The sequence below is a fragment of the Myotis brandtii genome, unplaced genomic scaffold (genome assembly GCF_000412655.1).
Source record: "Myotis brandtii unplaced genomic scaffold, ASM41265v1 scaffold187, whole genome shotgun sequence".
In the NCBI taxonomy this organism is placed as follows: Eukaryota; Metazoa; Chordata; class Mammalia; order Chiroptera; family Vespertilionidae; genus Myotis; species Myotis brandtii.
Window position 1 is genome coordinate 4,956,529 of NW_005356944.1, and position 19,602 is coordinate 4,976,130.

At 48.5% G+C, this 19,602-nt stretch overlaps 1 protein-coding gene across 2 annotated transcripts in view; it reads left to right on the top strand.

Moving 5' to 3' along the window:
- Positions 1-5,057, top strand: part of KIAA1549L (KIAA1549-like ortholog) — a 175,523-nt gene extending 170,466 nt beyond the window's left edge. For both annotated transcript variants that reach the window (XM_014538162.1, XM_014538163.1), the window contains exons 21-22: positions 84-235; positions 1,871-5,057. In XM_014538162.1, coding sequence (XP_014393648.1) covers positions 84-235; positions 1,871-2,152 — 434 coding nt within the window. In that variant the 3' untranslated portion in view covers positions 2,153-5,057. The remainder of the gene's footprint in view (positions 1-83; positions 236-1,870) is intronic.
- The last annotated feature ends 14,545 nt before the right edge of the window (positions 5,058-19,602 follow it).

Genomic DNA, 19,602 nt, shown 5'->3' on the forward strand with positions numbered 1-19,602 from the left:
CCCAGCTTCCTCCGCTTGTGCAAATGTCAGCTGAGTGGGTGGGGTGCTGGCCTAATCTCTCCCATCCATCTCCTCCATGCCAGGCAATACGGTGCCCGCAGTGTTCGCCATCCCAGCTGCCAACAGACCGGGCTTCACCGGCTACTTCATCCCGACGCCCCCCTCGTCCTACAGGAGCCAGGCCTGGATGTCCTATGCAGGAGAGAACGAGCTCCCGAGCCAGTGGGCCGATTCGGTGAGACCCTTGCTGATTCCCCACAACGTTACCTGCTTGACATGCTTCAGGGAGAAAAGGGGTGAGAGGTTGAGACGAGTGTGTCCTTATCTCCTCCTCCCACCAGCCAGATGGCTAAAGTCAGCCGTTTTAAAGGAGACGTGGGAAGATGGGTTGTCCTTTGACAGAGGAACTTGAGACCTGCCAGGTTCTACATCTACCTAAATCAAAGAAATGTGTATAATGGCTGCCATTTGGGGGATATTTTCCATGTGCTAGATACCATGAAAGGTATTTTATTTATATGATCTTATTTAATCTTCACAGCCATCCTATCAGGCAGGGGTTATTAGTCCCATGATGTGTCCCGTTTTGCTGATGAGGAAAACTGAGGCCTAATCTAAGGCCACACAGCTTTTGTAAGGTGCTGAGGCCAGGATTCAAACCTGCCTCTGTCTGGCTCCAAAGTGTTTTTAAAGATGTCCCTTTTAGCTTTAAAATTCTGTGAAAATTTTTACATGAAATACCAGAAAATAAAGTATTAGGAACTCAAGACTGAATTACTTCGCATGTACCTCCTAAAGCTTCTTGCGTGACTTTCAGCCAAGGACTGTCTTGTCATCCTCCACGGGTTTCTCCCGTCATTACAACTAGGAGTTTGTGGCACAGATCTTCACACCCAAGCCTGCCTCTGAGCCACTTGTCAAGGGCTGCTAAGTGGAAAACACAAACAAACAAAAAAACCCAAGGGAAAAAAAAACCGCACATGGATGGCCCTTAGAGTGGGGAGCCCCCTTTGTGTGAGTCCATCCAACATGGATAAGAAAGATTGTCTCAATTTAAATTAAGAAGAAAGAAAGAAAGACTGGCTCTGCGGGCTGGCCCTGAGGGCACCCAGTTCTGTATGCCACTGTAGGGTTTGGTCTCAGCATTCTAGAGTTAGGAAACATGGTGACACCCAAGGCCTGGGTCACTCCTGGGTCCATACTTGCCACCCCTACAGGTTCAACTCAACCTCAGAGTTAGTGTCTGTTCTTATTGTAGCGACGTCTCATCTAAGGGACATCATCAGGGATGAAGTCATTCTACATATATTAATTTTCCTGGTGATCAGAGCTTACCCCTTGAATTTCTAAAATGTTTTAAAATATATACCATCTTGCACTTTTAAAATTCTGGAATGAATTTTATCCTTCTGCCTTCTTCTTTAAAAGAGGAGCATAATTGAATTTGTCTTTAGCCAATGATTCAGCATCATTATTATGCCTCTCTATACTAAAATGACATCTGTAAGATGGTCCCTGGTGGCTTGTAGGGTTATTTCTCCCATCAAATACCTCCAAAATACTATAAATTTTGGATTATAGCATTTCTGTTTGCTGGATTCTGCTTATATTAAAAAGGTAGCCACGTAGATTCGTATGTAGACGCAGGTATGTTCCCACCAGCATATCCAGTGAGAATATTCAAATTACCTACTTTCTAACCAATCTGACTGCAGGTTTTGTATCTGTACAGTGGTATGTGGCCTCCGTTTTCTTCCGAATCTCTTCCCTTGCCCTTAGTTCCCTCCTGCCTCTAGTGTCAGGTGCTTGCTATGACTTGAGCCCCTTCCTAATCCCAGGCCCCTCCCCTGTCTCCCAACATCCTCTGCAGGTCCCTCTCCCAGGGTACATCGAGGCTTACCCCCGGTCACGTTACCAGCAGAACTCCCCCTCCAGGCTCCCTCGGCAGTACAGCCAGCCGGCCGGCATGCACCCCAGCTTGGAGCAGGGCCCTGTGCCCTCCGCGGCGGCCTCCCAGCAGAGCCTGGCAGAGAACGACCCTCCCGACACTCCCCTGACCAACATCTCCACGGCGGCCCTGGTGAAGGCCATCCGGGAAGAGGTGGCCAAGCTGGCCAAGAAGCAGACGGACATGTTCGAGTTCCAGGTCTAAGGCCTTAGCACCGGGGGCTTCCAGGCTCTGAGGAAACAGTCTTCAGGCTTCTCAAGCCTAATGCGTTGGGACTTGAGTAATAAACAGTGGGTGAGTCTTCCTCAGCCTTCGTTTCTGAAAAGGTGAACTGTGGGGCTTCTGGGAAACAGAGGAAACTCTTGAACGCCTGGATTCTCGGCCTATTCAACTGATTGTATGTCAAGAAGTCCCTGCTTGGGACCGTATGCTTGATGTTCTGTTGTATTTAAACTGCCGGTGTATTTCCCTACGGAGCCTTAGTCGGGAGAGACACTAACCTGCAGATTCCTGTCCAATTCCACATTTCAACAAGTCGCCAGAAGGTGGAGGACACAGCTCTATCTTTGGTGACTCCTGCATGTTAACTGTTTCTGTGTTAAAGGCAATGCAGGCGTGTGATAACGCACCAGACTGTACTCTCTCTCATTCAGCCATGACTGTACTCGTTAAGATCACCTCCAGTCTGGAAGGGAGGCACTGACTCCAGGCAAGAAACCTGAGTCCTTTTCTTTTAGAGATTGCTATTCAAGGTCAGGTGCATCGGATGAAAACCAGTGCTGTCAATGACTGTACCTCTCCCCCACCCCCCATTAAACAGAAGCCAAGAAAGAGAGAAGATGAGAGGGAATGGTTGGTGTGTGTTGACAGGTTTTTGAAAAGGTGTTGTTATTTTGGAACCGGAATACCCTGTGAGCTGGGATCCCGCTGAAAGAGCAGCGGTGCTAAGAGCTTTGAGGGTCCTACAAAAGAAAAGCAGTTACTGGTGGAGCTTTTTCTTTGCCCTGCGATGAAGGTGGCCTGAGAATGAAGCTTCTCTCTCTATTGGGATAAGAGATACATCATTGATTTTATGAGAAACATCTCTCTCTGTCTTTTCAACAATGACGTCCAGCCTGGGCTGCCGAGTGACACAAAAGGAGCTAGTAATTGCTGCCTGCTAGAAGCAGGAAGCGTGGGTCCAGCCTCCCCAGCCTGCAGCCTCTGTTTATCGCAGCTTCTGAATGTAGAAAATCGGTTGATTTACGTTTAAATGTAAATAACATTTTAAAAAGTGTTTGGAGGTAGCCAATCCCCTCCTTCCCCCACCCCCTGTGGTTAATGGACACTAGAGGACATTCGCTAAAATGGCCGGGCTGCTGACCTTGTGAGGGTGATGTTGCGAATCACCTGCCCTGCCAGGGCGAGTCGGCCTCCAGAGCTCTGGGTGGGCAGCGCCTCCCAGCCCGAGTCACCTGCCGCACAGTCAGCGCGAAGCCGAACAGCTGCTGACCTCACTCAGGTGGCCTCGGGGAGAAAACGCGGGTCCCCTCACCACATTGAGGGCTCACTTGGCGTCTGTTGGAGAACGAGGGCCTGTCCTACCTTCACCCAACATCCATCTCGCTTCAGCTGTCTCCATTCCCTGAGCCCATCTTTCCGTTCTCCTCACGAGTTTCTTTGGTCTTTACTGAGAGAAGGTGGAAATTTCAAAGTGAGAGAAGAGTAGGAGTGGAACTGATTAGAATGAGAGATTCGACTGTCAAAGCACAGACTTTTCAAAGAAGCGGTTTTTATTTCCCAATGGCCAGTTGCTCTTTCTGGGATGTTCCGGAGAGGACGTGTCATGGAATTCCCAAACAAGCCTCTTGTTCGGATGATGTTAGGTAGTCTTTTGGTATGCTGGTTGATCTTTCATAGTGTTAGCTTTTTGTTACTTAAAAAAAAAATCAGCTATAAATAAAATGTATTTTTGTAATTTCCATGTGTATATATATGGTATATTTCTACCAATGGCTAGTTGTTGTAATCCAAAACCTAAATCAGCTTGGAAAACCCTATGGACAGTGTAAGATTTTTATCGACAGATTAACACAATGCCTAAGTCTATCTAAATTGGTATTCAATGCACTTGAATGAACAAAGAGCCAAAGAAACTCAGCCTTTTCATGCAAATGGTATGAGTCTGATAGAGTCAGCTACATTGTCCCGCCTTATCAATAATATTAATATTTTCATCAGTGCAATGACATCAGCCCAGTACTTTGTCTGCTTGGTAAATGCCTGGAAATGTTATATGTGGAAATGAAGTTTTAAGACCTTAGTGTAATTAAAATATATGCACATGCTTCAGAGACAGTGTCTGAGCTGTAGATGTGCCAGTAACTTACAGAGAATGAGCCTGCGGCCCCAGCTTGCTAAGAGATTGAGAAACAAATCGTTGCAGTCTTTACAGAACCCATGAAATATTGAATTAGTCAACTGAGACAACTAAACATGCAGCATGCTTAATCAACCCCTCTCTTAAACTAGACACCACTGGTTTAAGAAAAAGTACATGGGAGGAAAACCTTAAATGGAAAAGAGGTCAGTCTGTCCATGGTTTCCCACCCATGGGCTGACAGCCGCCATTGTTTGACATCCTGTGACTAAGATGGGGTCCCTTCTCTGGAGAGCCTTCTGACCTCATGGATGGGACACATACCTGGAAAGCTGGCTCAGAGAAAAGGCAGATGTTCAGAAGTGCCTCGTGGAAGTTAAAATAGAGTTCCATGAGAGCCCAGAGGCTCTGTGGTCCTCACGACCCTCCAGACAGTTGGAGAAGCCGCAAGACGGTGGTGACCTTGGAGAAGGAAGCAGCGTCCCGAGAAGTGGAGTGACCTGCCCAGGGCTCCAGCCCAAGCCTGCTGACTCATGACCCAACTTGCTTCCCATTTCACCATGCTGCCCGCATGCTTGTCTGTGGTTTCTTGAACTATGCTAGGAGGTTTAAAAAGTAGACAAGGGTCATCTGAGACATTCCCTATGTTCCTGTGAAGGAAAACAGATGATGGAATGTGTTAAGAACTTCAGATAAAGTGTAAAGAGGACAATGCCTTTGTAGCATAATAAACATTTTTTTGGAACTCGTTTTGACGTGAGTTTCCTGCAGTCTGAAAAGAGATGCATTTTGGCTTTTCCTAGAGAATGCTGCCAAGGAACTGGTGTTCTCAACTGCTGCTCAACACCAGGGCTGTATTCCTCTCAATGCCATGGACCCAAACAGGCAGCCAGAGGGGCCATGACAGCTTGTCACTGGGAGGCAGCAGATTCCGTGCTCTGTGTTGGGGAGGCAATCCCGAGGTTTAGGAAAATGTCTCAACGTCCGTTGTGTGTCCTGGTACCTGTGATCTGAGATGGCAGTGTTACTGGAGCGGGAATTGCCTCTTCCATGGTGTGCTATGGACTGAATGTTTGTGCCCTCTCCCCACCCAATTCATATGTTGAAATCCTAACCCCCAATGTGATGGTATTAGGAGGCGGGGCCTTGGGAGGTCCTTAGGTCATGAGGGTGGAGCCCACAAGAATGGGATTAGTGCCCTTATAAAAGAGATGCCCTCTTTTCTGCCTGTGAGGATAAAATAATCAGTTGGCAGTCTGCAACCCAGCAGAGTCTCTAACAAAACCCTACCATGCTGGCACCCTGGTCTGAACTCCCAGCCTCCAGAACTGTGAGAAGTAAATGTCTGTTGTCTATAAGCCACCCAGTCTATGGTACTTAGTTATGGCAGCCCGAGTGGAGCAAATCAGACTGGATTATGTAAGACTCAATTCTCTGGACCCAAGACAAATTATATGGTACATTTGTTAATTTAGGAATTCAACAGAAGGACATGTAATTTCTGAGCAATCTTGATGGAAGATTGGATAGAATATTGTTAGATTTGTGATTAAAAAACAACAACAACTCCTGAGAGTGCAGATGGAGGTGGAACGGGATTTAAATACCTGACTAGAGGAAATGCTTCTCTAGCAGGCAGAAATTTGGGAAATGGATCAAAGATTTAAATATTGATTATAGATAAATAAGCTGCTTTTTTCCCCCCTACACAACACACAGGTATTCAGTGTTTAATAAATAAAATAACAGATATTATCTTCAAATGTGAGAACAGAAGTTAAACTTAACCCATTTCTTCAGCCACACACAAGAAAGTAGTTTGGACTTTCCTTGGGTCAGGTATCTATCCAACCAGCTACAACAAGGAGGCAAGGTCATGTAATACGAGCATGGTTCCCTGGGCCAGCCCTCTCAATGAGGGCTTTTGTTGGGGGCTAGTACCCAAAGGAGGGAGCATGAGGAACCTGCTACCAACTGGAATTGACCAGAGGTCCTAGGATGCCAGCCAGCAGGTGAGCAGTCACTACAGATATTGCCACAGAGAGGAGAAGGCATCCTTGACGTGCACATCAGTGAGAATGCATGAGCTTGAAACTTTGGCGGACTGGCTGGACCCGCCCCAACCCCTTCCCACTCACCACCAGTGCTATTGACACTGCTGCTGGGCCTCAGAAGTGATTTCTGACCAGGGCCCAGTGAGCACACTGTCTTGCTCAGCAGACAACAAATACATGTAGATCAAAATGCATCATCTCAGCTCAGGTGCTATTAACGTGGCTCACGGCTGCACACTTACAGGAATGAGAAAACTGTGAGCCTCTCAGTGTCTTTTGAAACAAAATTGGTTTCAAGGGAGATTGATATTCTTGTGGCTCTGACCTTCTACATGTAATAAATTAGTGTTCCCAAGAATTGATAGGTCTCTTGATTTCTTAAGGTGAACAGTTACAGAATCCTAGCCTGTGTTAAGTGCTAACATTTTGGAAAGGAATATTTACAAAATAGAATGAATAGTGCTGGAAGCAAATTCTTTTAGAGGATATTAAGTTGCTTTGATTCTGCAGGTTTCAAAAAAAGGGGGAAATTCGGAAATGGCAGAATTTGTCTCCATAGGTCAAACCCACACTTTAGTGAAAGCCATTATATGATGAAATCTAGAAATTAATTATTTTCATTCTCTGAGCTTGGCCAAACCGTGGCCTCACTTTATGTACCTTCATCTATGCCTGACGTCTAAATGATCTGAAGGAGGGGCCGATGCACAAATGAAAATGCTATACAAGAAATAAGAATTTAGAAGGCATTAGAGGCCAGGGGGAGCCTCTTTCTTGAAGAGACACACCAACTTCTAGCCTGGTCTGCTATTTATTTACTTGAATACACATTTGCCCTTTAGCAATGCATACAGCCATATCAAAGGTAAAGTTTGATAAACAGTAAAAGGATTATCAGGTTAGGGAATTGCCTTGAGCCATTGAACCCACAGCAGGGCAAGATTATGTTGATTTTCAGCCCTGCTGAATATCAAAGTCCAATTATTCTTTTTGCATTAATATGCTAACTGCTGTTGGCTTTAGCCTCGGCATCTAAACTCACCCTCAACCCACACACAAAATGAGACAAGGTTTATAGCAAACAATAGAGGAGTATCATTGTCTGGGGATTTTGAAAAAGGTGTAATAAATGGTCAAAGCCTAGATCAACTCACTATAAACCAGCCTCTGTTTCCTTACCTGTGAAATGGGTATAACAGCATCAGCACTTCCTACCTCCCGTGGTGTTTGTGAGGAACGCGTGGCCTAATATATGTGAAAATGCTTTGAAAAGTGTATTCTTACTAAAGTATTCGCTTCCTAATTTAGTTTTATCAAGCAAAATATGTTAGCACCTTCTATTCACAGAACTAATTTGTCACATGTTCTATAAAATTTTTATATTCTATAACATTAAAAAAAAACACCAAGACTTTTTCCTAAGTGTGGAAGTGCCCACCAAAGCCAGCCTCCCCTGGAGCTGTATTTTGCTGCTCCTATTGTTGTCAATGATTTGAAGGGTATGTAACCCAGACCGCGATTCCTTACCAACCCCCCGAGACACATGGTGCAAACACAGGCACTGAACAGGCGCTCTGGCGGTAGCTGTTGTCATTTAAGGCTTTGCTTTCTAATTAATTTTGTACATCCTTGGCCACTGCCGGGAACAGAGTGTTTTTATGCTGTCAGAATTTTTTATTGTGAAATAAAATGGCAAAGGCTTTCCTACCCCAAAACCGGCCTGCTTCTCATTCTGCCTCGGCCAGATGGTGAGATGGAACCCCCTTCACCACCCAGCAGGGTCTGCTGGGTGCGGGTAAAGTACACTTGCAGCGTGGCAGACCCTGTGTGGTCTCAGAGGCTGGCCCAGCCTGGGGCATGAGCCGATGGGCCATCCACAGGTCCCAGAGAAGCAGCCTATCCATGGCTGTGTGCATGGGGCCAAAAAGCCAATGCCGGCTCACACGCCTTTCTCAGGACAGAAAGAAGTCCCATCCAGGTTAGTGGCTCCCGGGGATGACGTGGTATGGACACAAACTCCCCAGACCACTCGGTGCTGCTCCCAGCATTCACAAAGCCGGCCCGATGTCCAGCCCGTTCCAGAGACCATGTGTTACGCTCCATGCTCAGCCTCTGGCCTAAGCTGCATGGACAAGAGAGACGCCCGACCCAAGAGCCACACACATCCATAGGCTGAGCAGCCACAAAAACCGCGTCTCCGCCTGTGGGAGGTCAACTGGATTCTCTGTAGGAAATACCAAGAAACAGAGTCTCTTAGCAGCAGAGACTCTGAATGGTCAGGACTCCAAGAGGCCATGATGGGCTGTATTCAAAGCAAAAATCTAGGAAAGCAGAATATTGAGTAAGAAGTAGCCTTGAGGCCAAGGAGATTTTGAGTACAGGAAAGAGGGCCTGTAACCAAAATCTATAATAATAATAAAAGCATAATATGCTAATTAGACCGGACGACCTTCCGGATAAAGCCTGGGCTGCGAGGGAAGCCCAAGTCCTGGGTGCCTGCCAGCTGCCAGAGGGAAGCCCAGGTCCCAGGTGCCAGAGTAAAGCCGGTGCTGGCAGCTGGGGGAATTTCATGCATTGGGCCTCTACTAGACAAATAAAAACCAACTCGCTGTTCTCAGGAGGCCCTGTGCCCTGACGGAGAGCCACCCGTGGGGCTTTTGTGGCCCCATTGAGACGTGGGCAGCTCAGGCAGCAGTGCAGGGTGTCTCTCACGGGAGTTTAATCTACTGAAGTGCTCTCTGCAAGCACTTACGGAATCACCTAGAGACCGAAGGAGCTATTTTGTCCACCTCTGTCCCTCTGTAAAGAGGGCTCAAATATGTGCAAAAAAACACCCCTAAAAGCCAGTCTCATTGCAGAGATGAGAAACTTGGAGTTTCCACAAAAAGCTTTGGTGGGATATCATTGCAGAGAATCAGCCAGGGGGCCCAGGAACGAAGGGTTTTCTGCTCCTCCACTCTTTTTTTTTTCTTTCTTTCCTCCTGGACCCTGGCTGCTCTTATTTTTCAGGACAAATGAAATGATCAAGTGAAAGGAAGGGCTGGTGCCTATTTCAGTCCCAGGAGTGGCAGACAGACACAGACCCAGGGAGCTGGGAAAGACACACGACAAATCCAGCCTCTCCTTGCTGGGTCCCCCCCAGAAGCAGGAGAGCAAAGCATTCCAAAGGACGACCTCCGACGTCTGTGCGTAAACGTCGTGCATCCACCTCATGAGCTCTGCTGGCGACTGGAAGTCAGGAAGAATGTGCCTAGGAAGGCGTGTGGAACCAAGTCATGGGAACATTAGTGAGGGTGAGGTCAATGGCCTGTTACCTGTAACATGCGCACAGATGGTTAGCTGGACACATAATTGCTTTGGCTCTCTCTCTGACATCTGGGAGGTGCGCTCATGACAAATACAGGTTTGCACAGTGGGTACTTTATCTTAACATTTCAGTGTCTGTGTTTGCACATGAACAAACCCACATTAATGGAGAAGCTATCTGACTCCTTGGACCCGAAATAAAGTTCTGTTAGCATAATAGTTGCACCACCAACCTCTCTTCCAAGCCCAAGAGCTCTGGCAAACGCTTGAAGGTAGAAGCACTCCTGGTTACCTGGTCTCTGAAATGGGCTACCCGAGCTGGCTCTGGACTCTGATGGGCCTTTGCTGAACATATTAAAGAGCTTGCTTTTTGCCCGGCCGGCGTGGCTCAGTGGTTGAGCATTGACCTATGAACCAGGGGGTCCCGGTTTGATTCCCAGTCAGGGTACATGCCCAGTTGCAGGCTCGATCCACAGTGTAGGGCGTGCACGTACGTAGGGCATTTACCACGAATGGAGCTTGCAGGATTGGAAGTTGCTCTGGGTGAGTCGTGAGTGGTGAGTGAACATGAAGGCTTAGGATATTACTGGCCACTACTGTAGATTTTATAAACACTATACAACAAGCCTTCTCCCTGCTTCCTTCTGAGAGGGTCAGAAATAGACCATGCTGCTCCATGAACAGGGATGTGGGCTGGATTGATTGGAAATATCGAGGAGCACTGGCTGGGTAAGGCATAGATCACCATAATATATATAGTAATATATATATACTAATTAACCGGGACGCTGTAATGGGTCAACCAGACAGGAGGAGGTTGTGTACTGATCAGCAGCGGCCATGGCTACTTCAAGGGTCGGAGAGCGAGGAAGGACCAGCCGAATGGCGTGCTGTGCTCCTAGTAAAAAATAAAGATGGAGAGAAAAAGGAACATAGGGGATTGTCGTGGCAATGTGGTTCTGGCTATTGCATAGTGGAGCATTGATCAGATTAAGGAATTTTGTGGTATTCCTTAAGAAGAGGGATTTTTAACATGTAAGGGTTTTAGAACTGAGGACTTAATGTTTTGACTTTGGAAATTTGTTCTTGGTTCACTGACCCTATCAGGCACAAAGGCTTCTCTCTGGCATTGAATTGACGGAAGAAAGAAAACTTATCTATGCTTTGCATTGTTAGAGTCTGAAGAGATTTTCAAAGTACGGGACAGGCTGGCTCCACACGACCACAGGAAGCTTTTACGAAAGTGGCAGGGACACTTAATACTTGTTGGGGTGGCTCCTGTGGACCTGTGTCCTTGCATGGGGTCTGAGGTGTTCAACAAAGAGTTCACAGCACTGTTCTCTGAAGACCAAGCGAGGACTGGGAGGGCTGTGGCGCCCTCGGAATAGGTAGCAGGGTGGGACAACCGCCTCTGTGTGAGACCGGCCCATGGCTGGCTGATTGGGATGTAATCTGTGCACTCAAAACCGAGGTGCTGTGAGTGAGAGGGAATCCGTCGCCAAGCCCCAGAGACATTGCTCCCATCAGAGGAAAAACAAATCACTCCTGAGCCACATACGCTTCCATTTCTTACAGGATGTTCAGCTCCATTATAATCTTATGGGGCCACCATAATGCAATACATGACTATATTTTTCTACTGAGTAATAGGAACTCGGTAGAAAAATAACAGAAGAGCCCTGATGGTTCTGTGGTTAGAGCGTTGGCCTGTGCACCAAAGGGTCTTGGGGTCGATTCCCAGTCAAGGGTAGGTACCTGGATTGCAGGTTCAATCCCCCAAACCCAATTGATGTGTCTCTCTCACATTGATGTTTCTCTCACACATCGATGTTTCTCTCTTTCCTCCCTCCCTTCCACTCTCTCTAAAAAAAAAATGATGGAAAAAAATATGCTTAGGTGAGGATTAACAAAAAAAGGAAAATAACAGAAGAAAGAGGAATAAGTAGGAATTCATTGTAAATAATACCATGGACCAAATTGTGTCTCCCCATCCATCCCCACCCTCACACATTGAAGCCTTAATCCCCAATGTGTTGGGATTTGGGGTTGTAGGTTTAGATGAGGTCATGAGGGAGGGTCCCTCCTGATGGGATGAATGTCCTTACAAGAAGAGGAAGAGACACCAGGCTCCCTCTGGCCCTCCCATGTGAGGACACAGCAAGAAGGCAGACGTCTACAAACCAGGAAGAGAACTCCCACCAGGAACTGAACTGGCCGGCGCCTTCATCTTGGACTTCCCAGTCACTGGGTCTGTGAGGGATAATTGTCCGTTGTTTAAGCCACCCAGTCTGTGGTATTTTGCTATCACAGGCCAAGCATGTCAATACAAATAACATATTACTGAGTTCAGCCCAGCTTGCTTACTCCTGGGAACTGGAATTTTCACCTTGAAACTGGTTCTGGGAGAGACTTTTCCTTATAACACACGGTTCCCCAAGGGCAGCCACCTGCAGCCCCTGAGAAAGGCGGGGCTGCACTTGTGTTTATATTTCACGAAGGCTGTTAATCACAGCAGTGTCTCCTCCTCCCGGAAGGTTTCTAAATTGGATTTTCTTCTAGAAGATAATACCGACCTCGCTGATAAGTCAGCCCTGGATGTGAGAGGACTGGGAAGGGAAGGGGCTGTTCCATCCCTCTTCTACATCCATGCTGCCACCTGGTGGATCCCACCTCAAGAGAAACAGGAGGATTTTGTGTTCAAGACCAGAAACCTTGATGCAAATTTGTCCCGCAAACCCTAAGGGGCAAAACGATGGTGAGCATCGGCTGTGTGTCAGGTGGTGAGCTGAGCAGTTGGTTACTTCCCAACCACCCGGGCAGGGGGAGTTATCATGCACATTTCCACGTGAGTTAAGGGCCTCCGAGAAGTTTAGGACCAGCTTTGTTGAAAAAAGCAATTGGATGGATAAATGAATGAATGAATGAGTACATGAATGCAGGCTTCATTTATGGGCACTGTGTCGGTGACAGAATGTTTGTGCTGCATGCAGATAAACTCTGAGATGAGAGTGATGGTCCTGGGTGAGTTTGTGAATGGATGGATGGGATAGCTGATCTTTTTTCCACGTTTCGGAAGAATTGTCCCTCAGGCCCCTGTTGAATCATCAGCTGATTATGTGACCTTTGCCGCTCCCTCCCAACTCTCCCTGAACTTGTCACCCAGCTGGAAGCCAGCTGGGTGAGTCACTCCATTCTTCTCTTAGGAACTGGACCTGAGAAAGAGTTTGTTCTGGAAATGAACATGGTTCCCATGAGTCACTTAGTGGCTAAGTTATGAGGAAGCCCAGTGGGAAAAAACAGGAGAGGCGTCAGGTGCAACAGGTATATGTAGCAAGAAGGAGGTAAGAGGGCAGCTGCCCAGGCTCCTGGCGGCTTCCAGGCCCTGGTGCCGATTGGCATGAGGGGACATGTGGAGTCTTTGTCTGTAGCTGCTCCCCGGCTCCTGGTGCCTCTGGTGGGGCTACAATCACAGGACCCTGGCCGCCTGTCCCAAATGGACAGACAGGGACATGTGGGCCAGGTAAGCCAGTCACCGCTCCTCTCCAAGGGATGCTAGTTGGAGCTGAGTTGTCCAGCGGTAGCACCTCCTTCTTTCCTTCTAAGGCCTGGAGGCCTCCTTTTTGTTTCTCTTACGATAGTTTCTGTGCTTGTAGACAAAGAACCCTGCTGTTGGCCACTCTTGTTATTTAAGCAGCTAGTTCGAGTGGCCTTGGTTTTCCTCTCAACCAGCTGTGTCATCGATGCATCTTCTGCATTTCTCTCTGGTCACTTTCCCTCCCTCACTGCACAGTTACCTTCTTGGATGTGCTGATGCTCTGGTGTGGACGGGATGAAAGGACCAGGTGATGACTAAAACCCTCTTTGGGGCACCAGCTCCGGGGAGGTCGAGCCCCTGGCCTTGCCTGCCTGCTGCGGGCTTTTTGATGCCGCCTGGGAGAAATGTGGTTGGCCCTCCCTAGCAAAGAGTCAGCTCACCCCCCGGATCACTCTTGGGCTCTGCAAATTCAAGGCTTCTCCCCACCTGCAGATCGGGCCTCCCTCCAGTTCATATCCTGTGGTCTCCACCCCTCCAGGCACCAGTAGCTCAACAGTGAGGGCTGTGTCCTAAACACACTGGAAAATAATAATGATGATGACTCCCTGTCGGGGGAAGTGTCACATCTACCACTTTGTGGTCCCCCACCCAACCATCCTGTGAGAGCAGTGTCTCCATTTTTCAGATGAGGAAACAGGCTCAGAGAGGCCAGATAACTTTCCCAAGGTCGCGTATCTGGTTGGTTACAAAATCAAGACACTGATGAAAGGAAAGGGGTTGTGTTCCATGAGGCACCCCCTGGTGTTCCCTTCCAGGGAGACAGAAAGCCTGGAAGTGGTGACCAGCTCTCTCTTCCTTGCTCTCCAAGGAGCCAGGCCTCTGCTGGCACTGGGTCCTGCTTGACCCCCTTGGCCACAGTGTGGGGCACAGATCACTTGGATAAGGTAGTTGGAGGTTTTCCCATCACACTTGACATTTCTATTTCTTTTGGACTAGCAGATCTTCAATGAAAGGGTCATGCTATTAATAGCTGGCTACATGCGCTATCAGGTTTCATAATCCATGCTGGGCAAAACAGTTGCCCCTGGAGAGGAAGTGAGAGAAGTTAGAGACACCTAGACAGAAAAGGACAGGGATCAGGTAGAAAATAACTAGCGACTAACTTCACATGAAAAATAACTAACAGGCAGCTTGGCCAAACCTTAAAGGTCAAACATCAGGCTACAGCGGGATGTTCTCAGAGTTTTTAAAAAAGAAAGATATGCAAACGGGGAAATGACAGGAAAGGGGGCAGGCAGAGTGGCTTAGCTACATGGCCAGAGGAAGAACAAGGCGGAAAGAAGCGAGGGGCCTTGAGAACCAAGGGGGGCTTATTGGTTAGCAGGTTTATATACCCCCAGACCAAGGAGCCTCATTGGCAACCCTGTTGCGGACCCCTGCCCTTCCCTGCTGGCAGCTTTGTAAGCTTTGTGCTTGCTTACCAATAACTCAGCTTCCAGGCACAATCTCGCTTGTCCGTGATTTCAGTCCTCAACTTCACTAAACAACCCCGGGGAAAAGATCACTTCTGAGATCCTGTCCTGAGCTCAGAAGGACCTCAGTCCTACCCCTGCCGGCTGGTACCTCTGCCCTCCCTCTACCCTAATTTCCCGAAAGTAGAGGCTGCTAATCTGATTGGTCAGAGTCCAAGACATTCCTTGGGTCCTGCTTCACCAGTGGCCAGGCTTTCTCCATCTGTAAAGCCAGTGCACCGGTGCTCGGTGCTCCGTGAGGGCCTGGTGCAAGGAAAAGCCTGCCTTCCTGAGCAGACCCGGCCGGCCAGGTGCTCCCCTCCTCCAGGTGTGGACTGAGGGGGCACATGAACTAGAGGCAGCGAGGAGCTTCATTGATACCTTCAGCTCAACTTGCCAGGCTCCAAAGCAGCTCACCTTTAGTTCAGTTATCAACAAAGCGGTACTTTTATTTCCTGTTTAGCTGGTGGAGCGCTAGTAAATGTTTAACAACCAACGCTTTGGCTGAGGCGGGTGGGGGAAGGAACAACTCTGATTTGTACATTTGTCAAGTTCCGGGCATGAAAGCTCCCACTGCAGCCAGTTGCTCGTCACCAGCAGGACATTATTAGGAAGTAAGGCATCCTAGCCCACCCTCATACAGATACCAACAGAAATAACCTCAAGGACATAGGTCATTGTAAAATTGGGCAAAATACTTAGGACGGGATGGATTTTGAGTATCTGTTACCTTAGTTTTAAATAAAGCTTCATTGTAAGTTGATATAGCGTAATTTTTAATAATGGCAGTCCTTAACAGCCGGCTTACACATTTCATGAAAATTTAGCCACTGGCTCTGGGGAGCTGTTCAGGCTGGCGGCATGCCCCTGCGTTCATCTGTTATTCCTGCATATGGTGTTCTCTCAATGGGGACCCTTCTTGCTTCCATCTGTCAAACATCCTTTTTGTTCAGGAGGGGCTGACAATCACATGACCTGCCTCCCACTGCCCTGATAACAGGACCTGGACCGCAGCCATGCGAGGAGGGGATAGGTGATAGGGTTGGGTGTGGGCATTCCTGGGACCTTGGCTGTAATATCATAATACTGTCAACCCCATTCTCACTTGCTAAGTTGTGGGAAACAACCCAGCCGGCCCCAAAACCATGCCCTACCAGCATCAAGCCAGGTGCTTCTTGCCGACGGCTCACCTGGGCTTCCCCCGAATCTGTGCCTCACCCAGCGAGAGAGCCTGGGGGATCCGTGACCGGCCCCCGTCCCAGGCCTGGCTCTGCCTTTCCCTAGCTCTGTGTCTGCGGGCAAGGCCCTTCATCTCGTGGAGCCTCTGTTCCCTCATTTGTAAAACATGGCAAACCTACTTCACCAGATACTGGTGAGAATTAAATGAGGTTGTTTATGCTAAGGCCTCCCTCTGTGCTCAGCACAGGGTGTGCCCAATCTTATGAGCATGGTGGGGGGTGGAGTGGAGGCCACTGGGACTCTGGGGAGGAAATGGGAACAGGCCTTGTTGTCCCGCACCCAACCACCCTGTGAGAGCAGTGTCTCCAGTGGGACTCTGGGGAGGAGATGGGACACAGGCCCATGGATATAGGCGCTGGGTGTCCCTGATGCCTGGTTTGTTCTCATTAAGATTCTCCAGCCCGCCCCTCACTGGCCTGGCCAGCCTGGAGTTTTAGAACAAGATGCTCTCTAACAGCCACCAGCCTGGGCAGCAAGACTCTGGCTTCTTCCTGGGGAGGGGAGGCAGAGCCCGGAGTCCCCGCCCACGGTGCTTGGACTCCCGAGCGTCCAGCAGAGGTTGCAGACTCTGAGGGACCGTCCCGCTTGTTTTATTTGGCCTGAATTGTGTTTGGAAACCTTTGAATTCATGGCTGATTTAGGAAGCAAGAGCTTTCACCTGACACTGTGCCCACCCTCCTGGCTGGGCCACAAGCAGCTGGAGCTGGTTAACAGCTACCCCCAGAGTCACGTGTGCGCGCTGCCCTTAGCCAGGTTCCACCTGGCTCCGCACTCACTTCCGGGGTTTCCAGCCGGACCTTGTCCCAGGGCATGAGCACTTGGAGGACGCTGCAGACTTTGGGGCACGTGTGTGCAATTTCCAGGGCTCCCACCACCACATTTACTCTTCTACCGGCGTCTGCACCCTCATTGCACAGATGGGGCCTCCTGTTAGGATGAACCATTTCTATTGCCATCTGTAGCCAGTCCCTCGCGGTAGTTCTCAACTTTGGTGGCACATTAGAATCACCTGGGAATCTTTTTAAAATCCTGATTTCTGGGCCTCATCCTCCAGAAATTCTGTTTCTTTGTTATGGCGTGGGGCCAGAACATTAGTAACAAAGAAACAGAATTTCCGGAGGATGAGGCCCAGAAATCAGGATTTTAAAAAGATTCCCAGGTGATTCTAATGTGCAGCCAAGGTTGAGAACCACTGCTCTACAGTAAACTAGATCCCACCCCTCCCGTCCACTCAAGGACAACATTCCAGCACTTCTAAGACATCTGACTCATTGGCCAACTCCTTTTCATCCTCCTTTTGCCAGAAGCCCAAACTTCACAAATTCTCTGGCTACAACCTGCCGTTGCTGCTGGCATAGTGAAGGCACAAGGGCATCTAGATGCCAAGTATCAAAATGTTATACTTGAGCCCAGCTGGCATGGCTCAGTGGTTGAGTGTTAACCTATGAACCAGTAGGAATGGGTTCGATTCCTGGTGGGGGCGCATGCCCAAGTTTCGGGCTCGATCCCTAGTGTGTGGTGTGCAGGAGGCAGCGGATCAATGATTCTCTCTCATCATTGATGTTTCTTTCTCTCCCTCTCCCTTCCTCTCTGAAATCAATAAAAATATATATTTTTTAAATGTTATACTTGATTGAAGATTTTTTTCACAAAATAATGTTTTCTTTATTTGCGTGCTTGTGTCACGGAGATCTCCTCCCATTTATTCCTCACAAGAGAGACAGCATCTGGCAAGTGGACGGGGGGGGGGGGGGTTGGGGGGGGCAACAGGGGCCCCACAGACACCTCTCACCACGCAAAGGGGAAAAGGAAGATGGGGCTGCACCGTCACTTGTCACTCAGCTGGATTATTAATTACTGCAGCCAAACTGCTTTCCCTGCTTCTTCCTTCCTTCCTCTGTTCTCAACCCAGCAGCACAGTCAGATCCTGTCTCTCACTGGCTGAAAATCCTCTACCCACGCCCCCTCCCACTTGGAGTAAAACCCGGAGCCTTACCATGGCTGGAAGGACCCCCATGAATGGACCCTCTCTGCATTAGCCCTTCCACTCTCCTCTCACTCCTCCTCCATTTAAGATGGTGAATTGTGTTTATCTGCCATCTGGCTTTTTGCAGACCCTCCAACATCCCAGCAGGCTCCCTCCTTCAGCCTTTGTACTGGCGCTTCTTCTGGAACATTCCCAGGATGCCACATGGCTATCACCCTCAACCACCTTCAAACCTTGCTTACACATTAACTCTTCAGGAAACCCTATTTGAAATTCTACCCTGCTTTCTGCTGACCCTCCTGACCATTCTTACCCTACTCTTCCCCTCCCCCCTTAGTATGTTACCATCTGTGATACCATATTATGATTTCCCTATTTATAACAGCATCTGTGTCTCCCCCATCCCGGGTTGCAAGAGCCCTGAGGGGATGAGAGGTGTCTGGCACAGAATCAGCTCTCAACTACTTCTTGAATAAGTTAATTTCTAGAAAGGACCTTGGCTTTGATCAGATCATCACAAAGTTTTGTGGTCCAAAAACCACTAAAAAACAAAACACTTCCAAGGACTAAAGCTGTTGGAAAACAAACACATCCACTATTCCTGTCCTTCAACAACCCCTCTGAGCAGGGACACAGCAACAGAACCAAATATATATTTGCCCTTGGTTTTCCCCAGTTCCCTCCTGACGTGGCTGTGTTGGGAGCCCCTCCCCTGGTGTTGGGAGCCCCTGAACACCAGCAGGGCAGCAGCTTCCAGACCCCGTGAGAAAGCTCCCCCAGCCACAGCACAGAGAGGAGACACACCATGAGATTTACCACGTGGGCACTGTATGTGGAGTACATGCTGGGAGCAACAAGAACAGCAGAAAATACAGAACAGAAAATAACAATTTTTGAAATGACAACGAACAGGACACATTATCTAAGCACTAACACCTAAGGAGGTGGCTGCCCAGGCTCTGGTGGGCAGCTCCTCAGGAGAAAGAGGCTGACTTCTTTCCAGGCTGCCTGGTCTTCAGTCCTTGTAACTTCTCATCTTTCAGCGCCTTCAAGAATTTATCTGCAGGAGAGCAAGACAAACTTAGCTTGAGTAGAGATAAGGGCTTTTACTAATGTTGCTAATGCAACTGTGTGCTCCCTACAGGAGCCCCAAATCCACTCTGATCCAAAACATGTATAAGTGGAGAATATGTAGTTGAGAAATCCAGGACTTAGAAAAGTCCAAGTTTTCTAGGAATTGTTTCTCGAGACCCGCTGCCTCATGGACCTAAACATTTGGGTGATTTCATACCCCTTCCCTGTGTGGGAGGTGGGGGCAATTTTATAGAATAATGGGGATGGTCTTTCAAGAACCATCTGCTCACCTTCAGTGGTCAAGTGCTAGCCACAGTCAGAACAGGTGATGGGAAAAACAAAGTCTGCAGAACAGCCTATGGCTACCGAACATTCTACAGAGCAAATAGGTCCTCTGGGAGTAGAATTGGACTGTGTGTGATTTTACTCTCCCACAGCAGCTTGCATGCTCCAGGAATCCCACCCACACCAGCACACCTGGTCTCCCTGGTTAAGTAAGATCCCAGAGACTTCAAACCTAAGATCAGATGGCAGAGTCCAGGACCCTGGTGAGAGGGCTACAAGGAGTGGAGAGGTGGGGTGGAGGGGG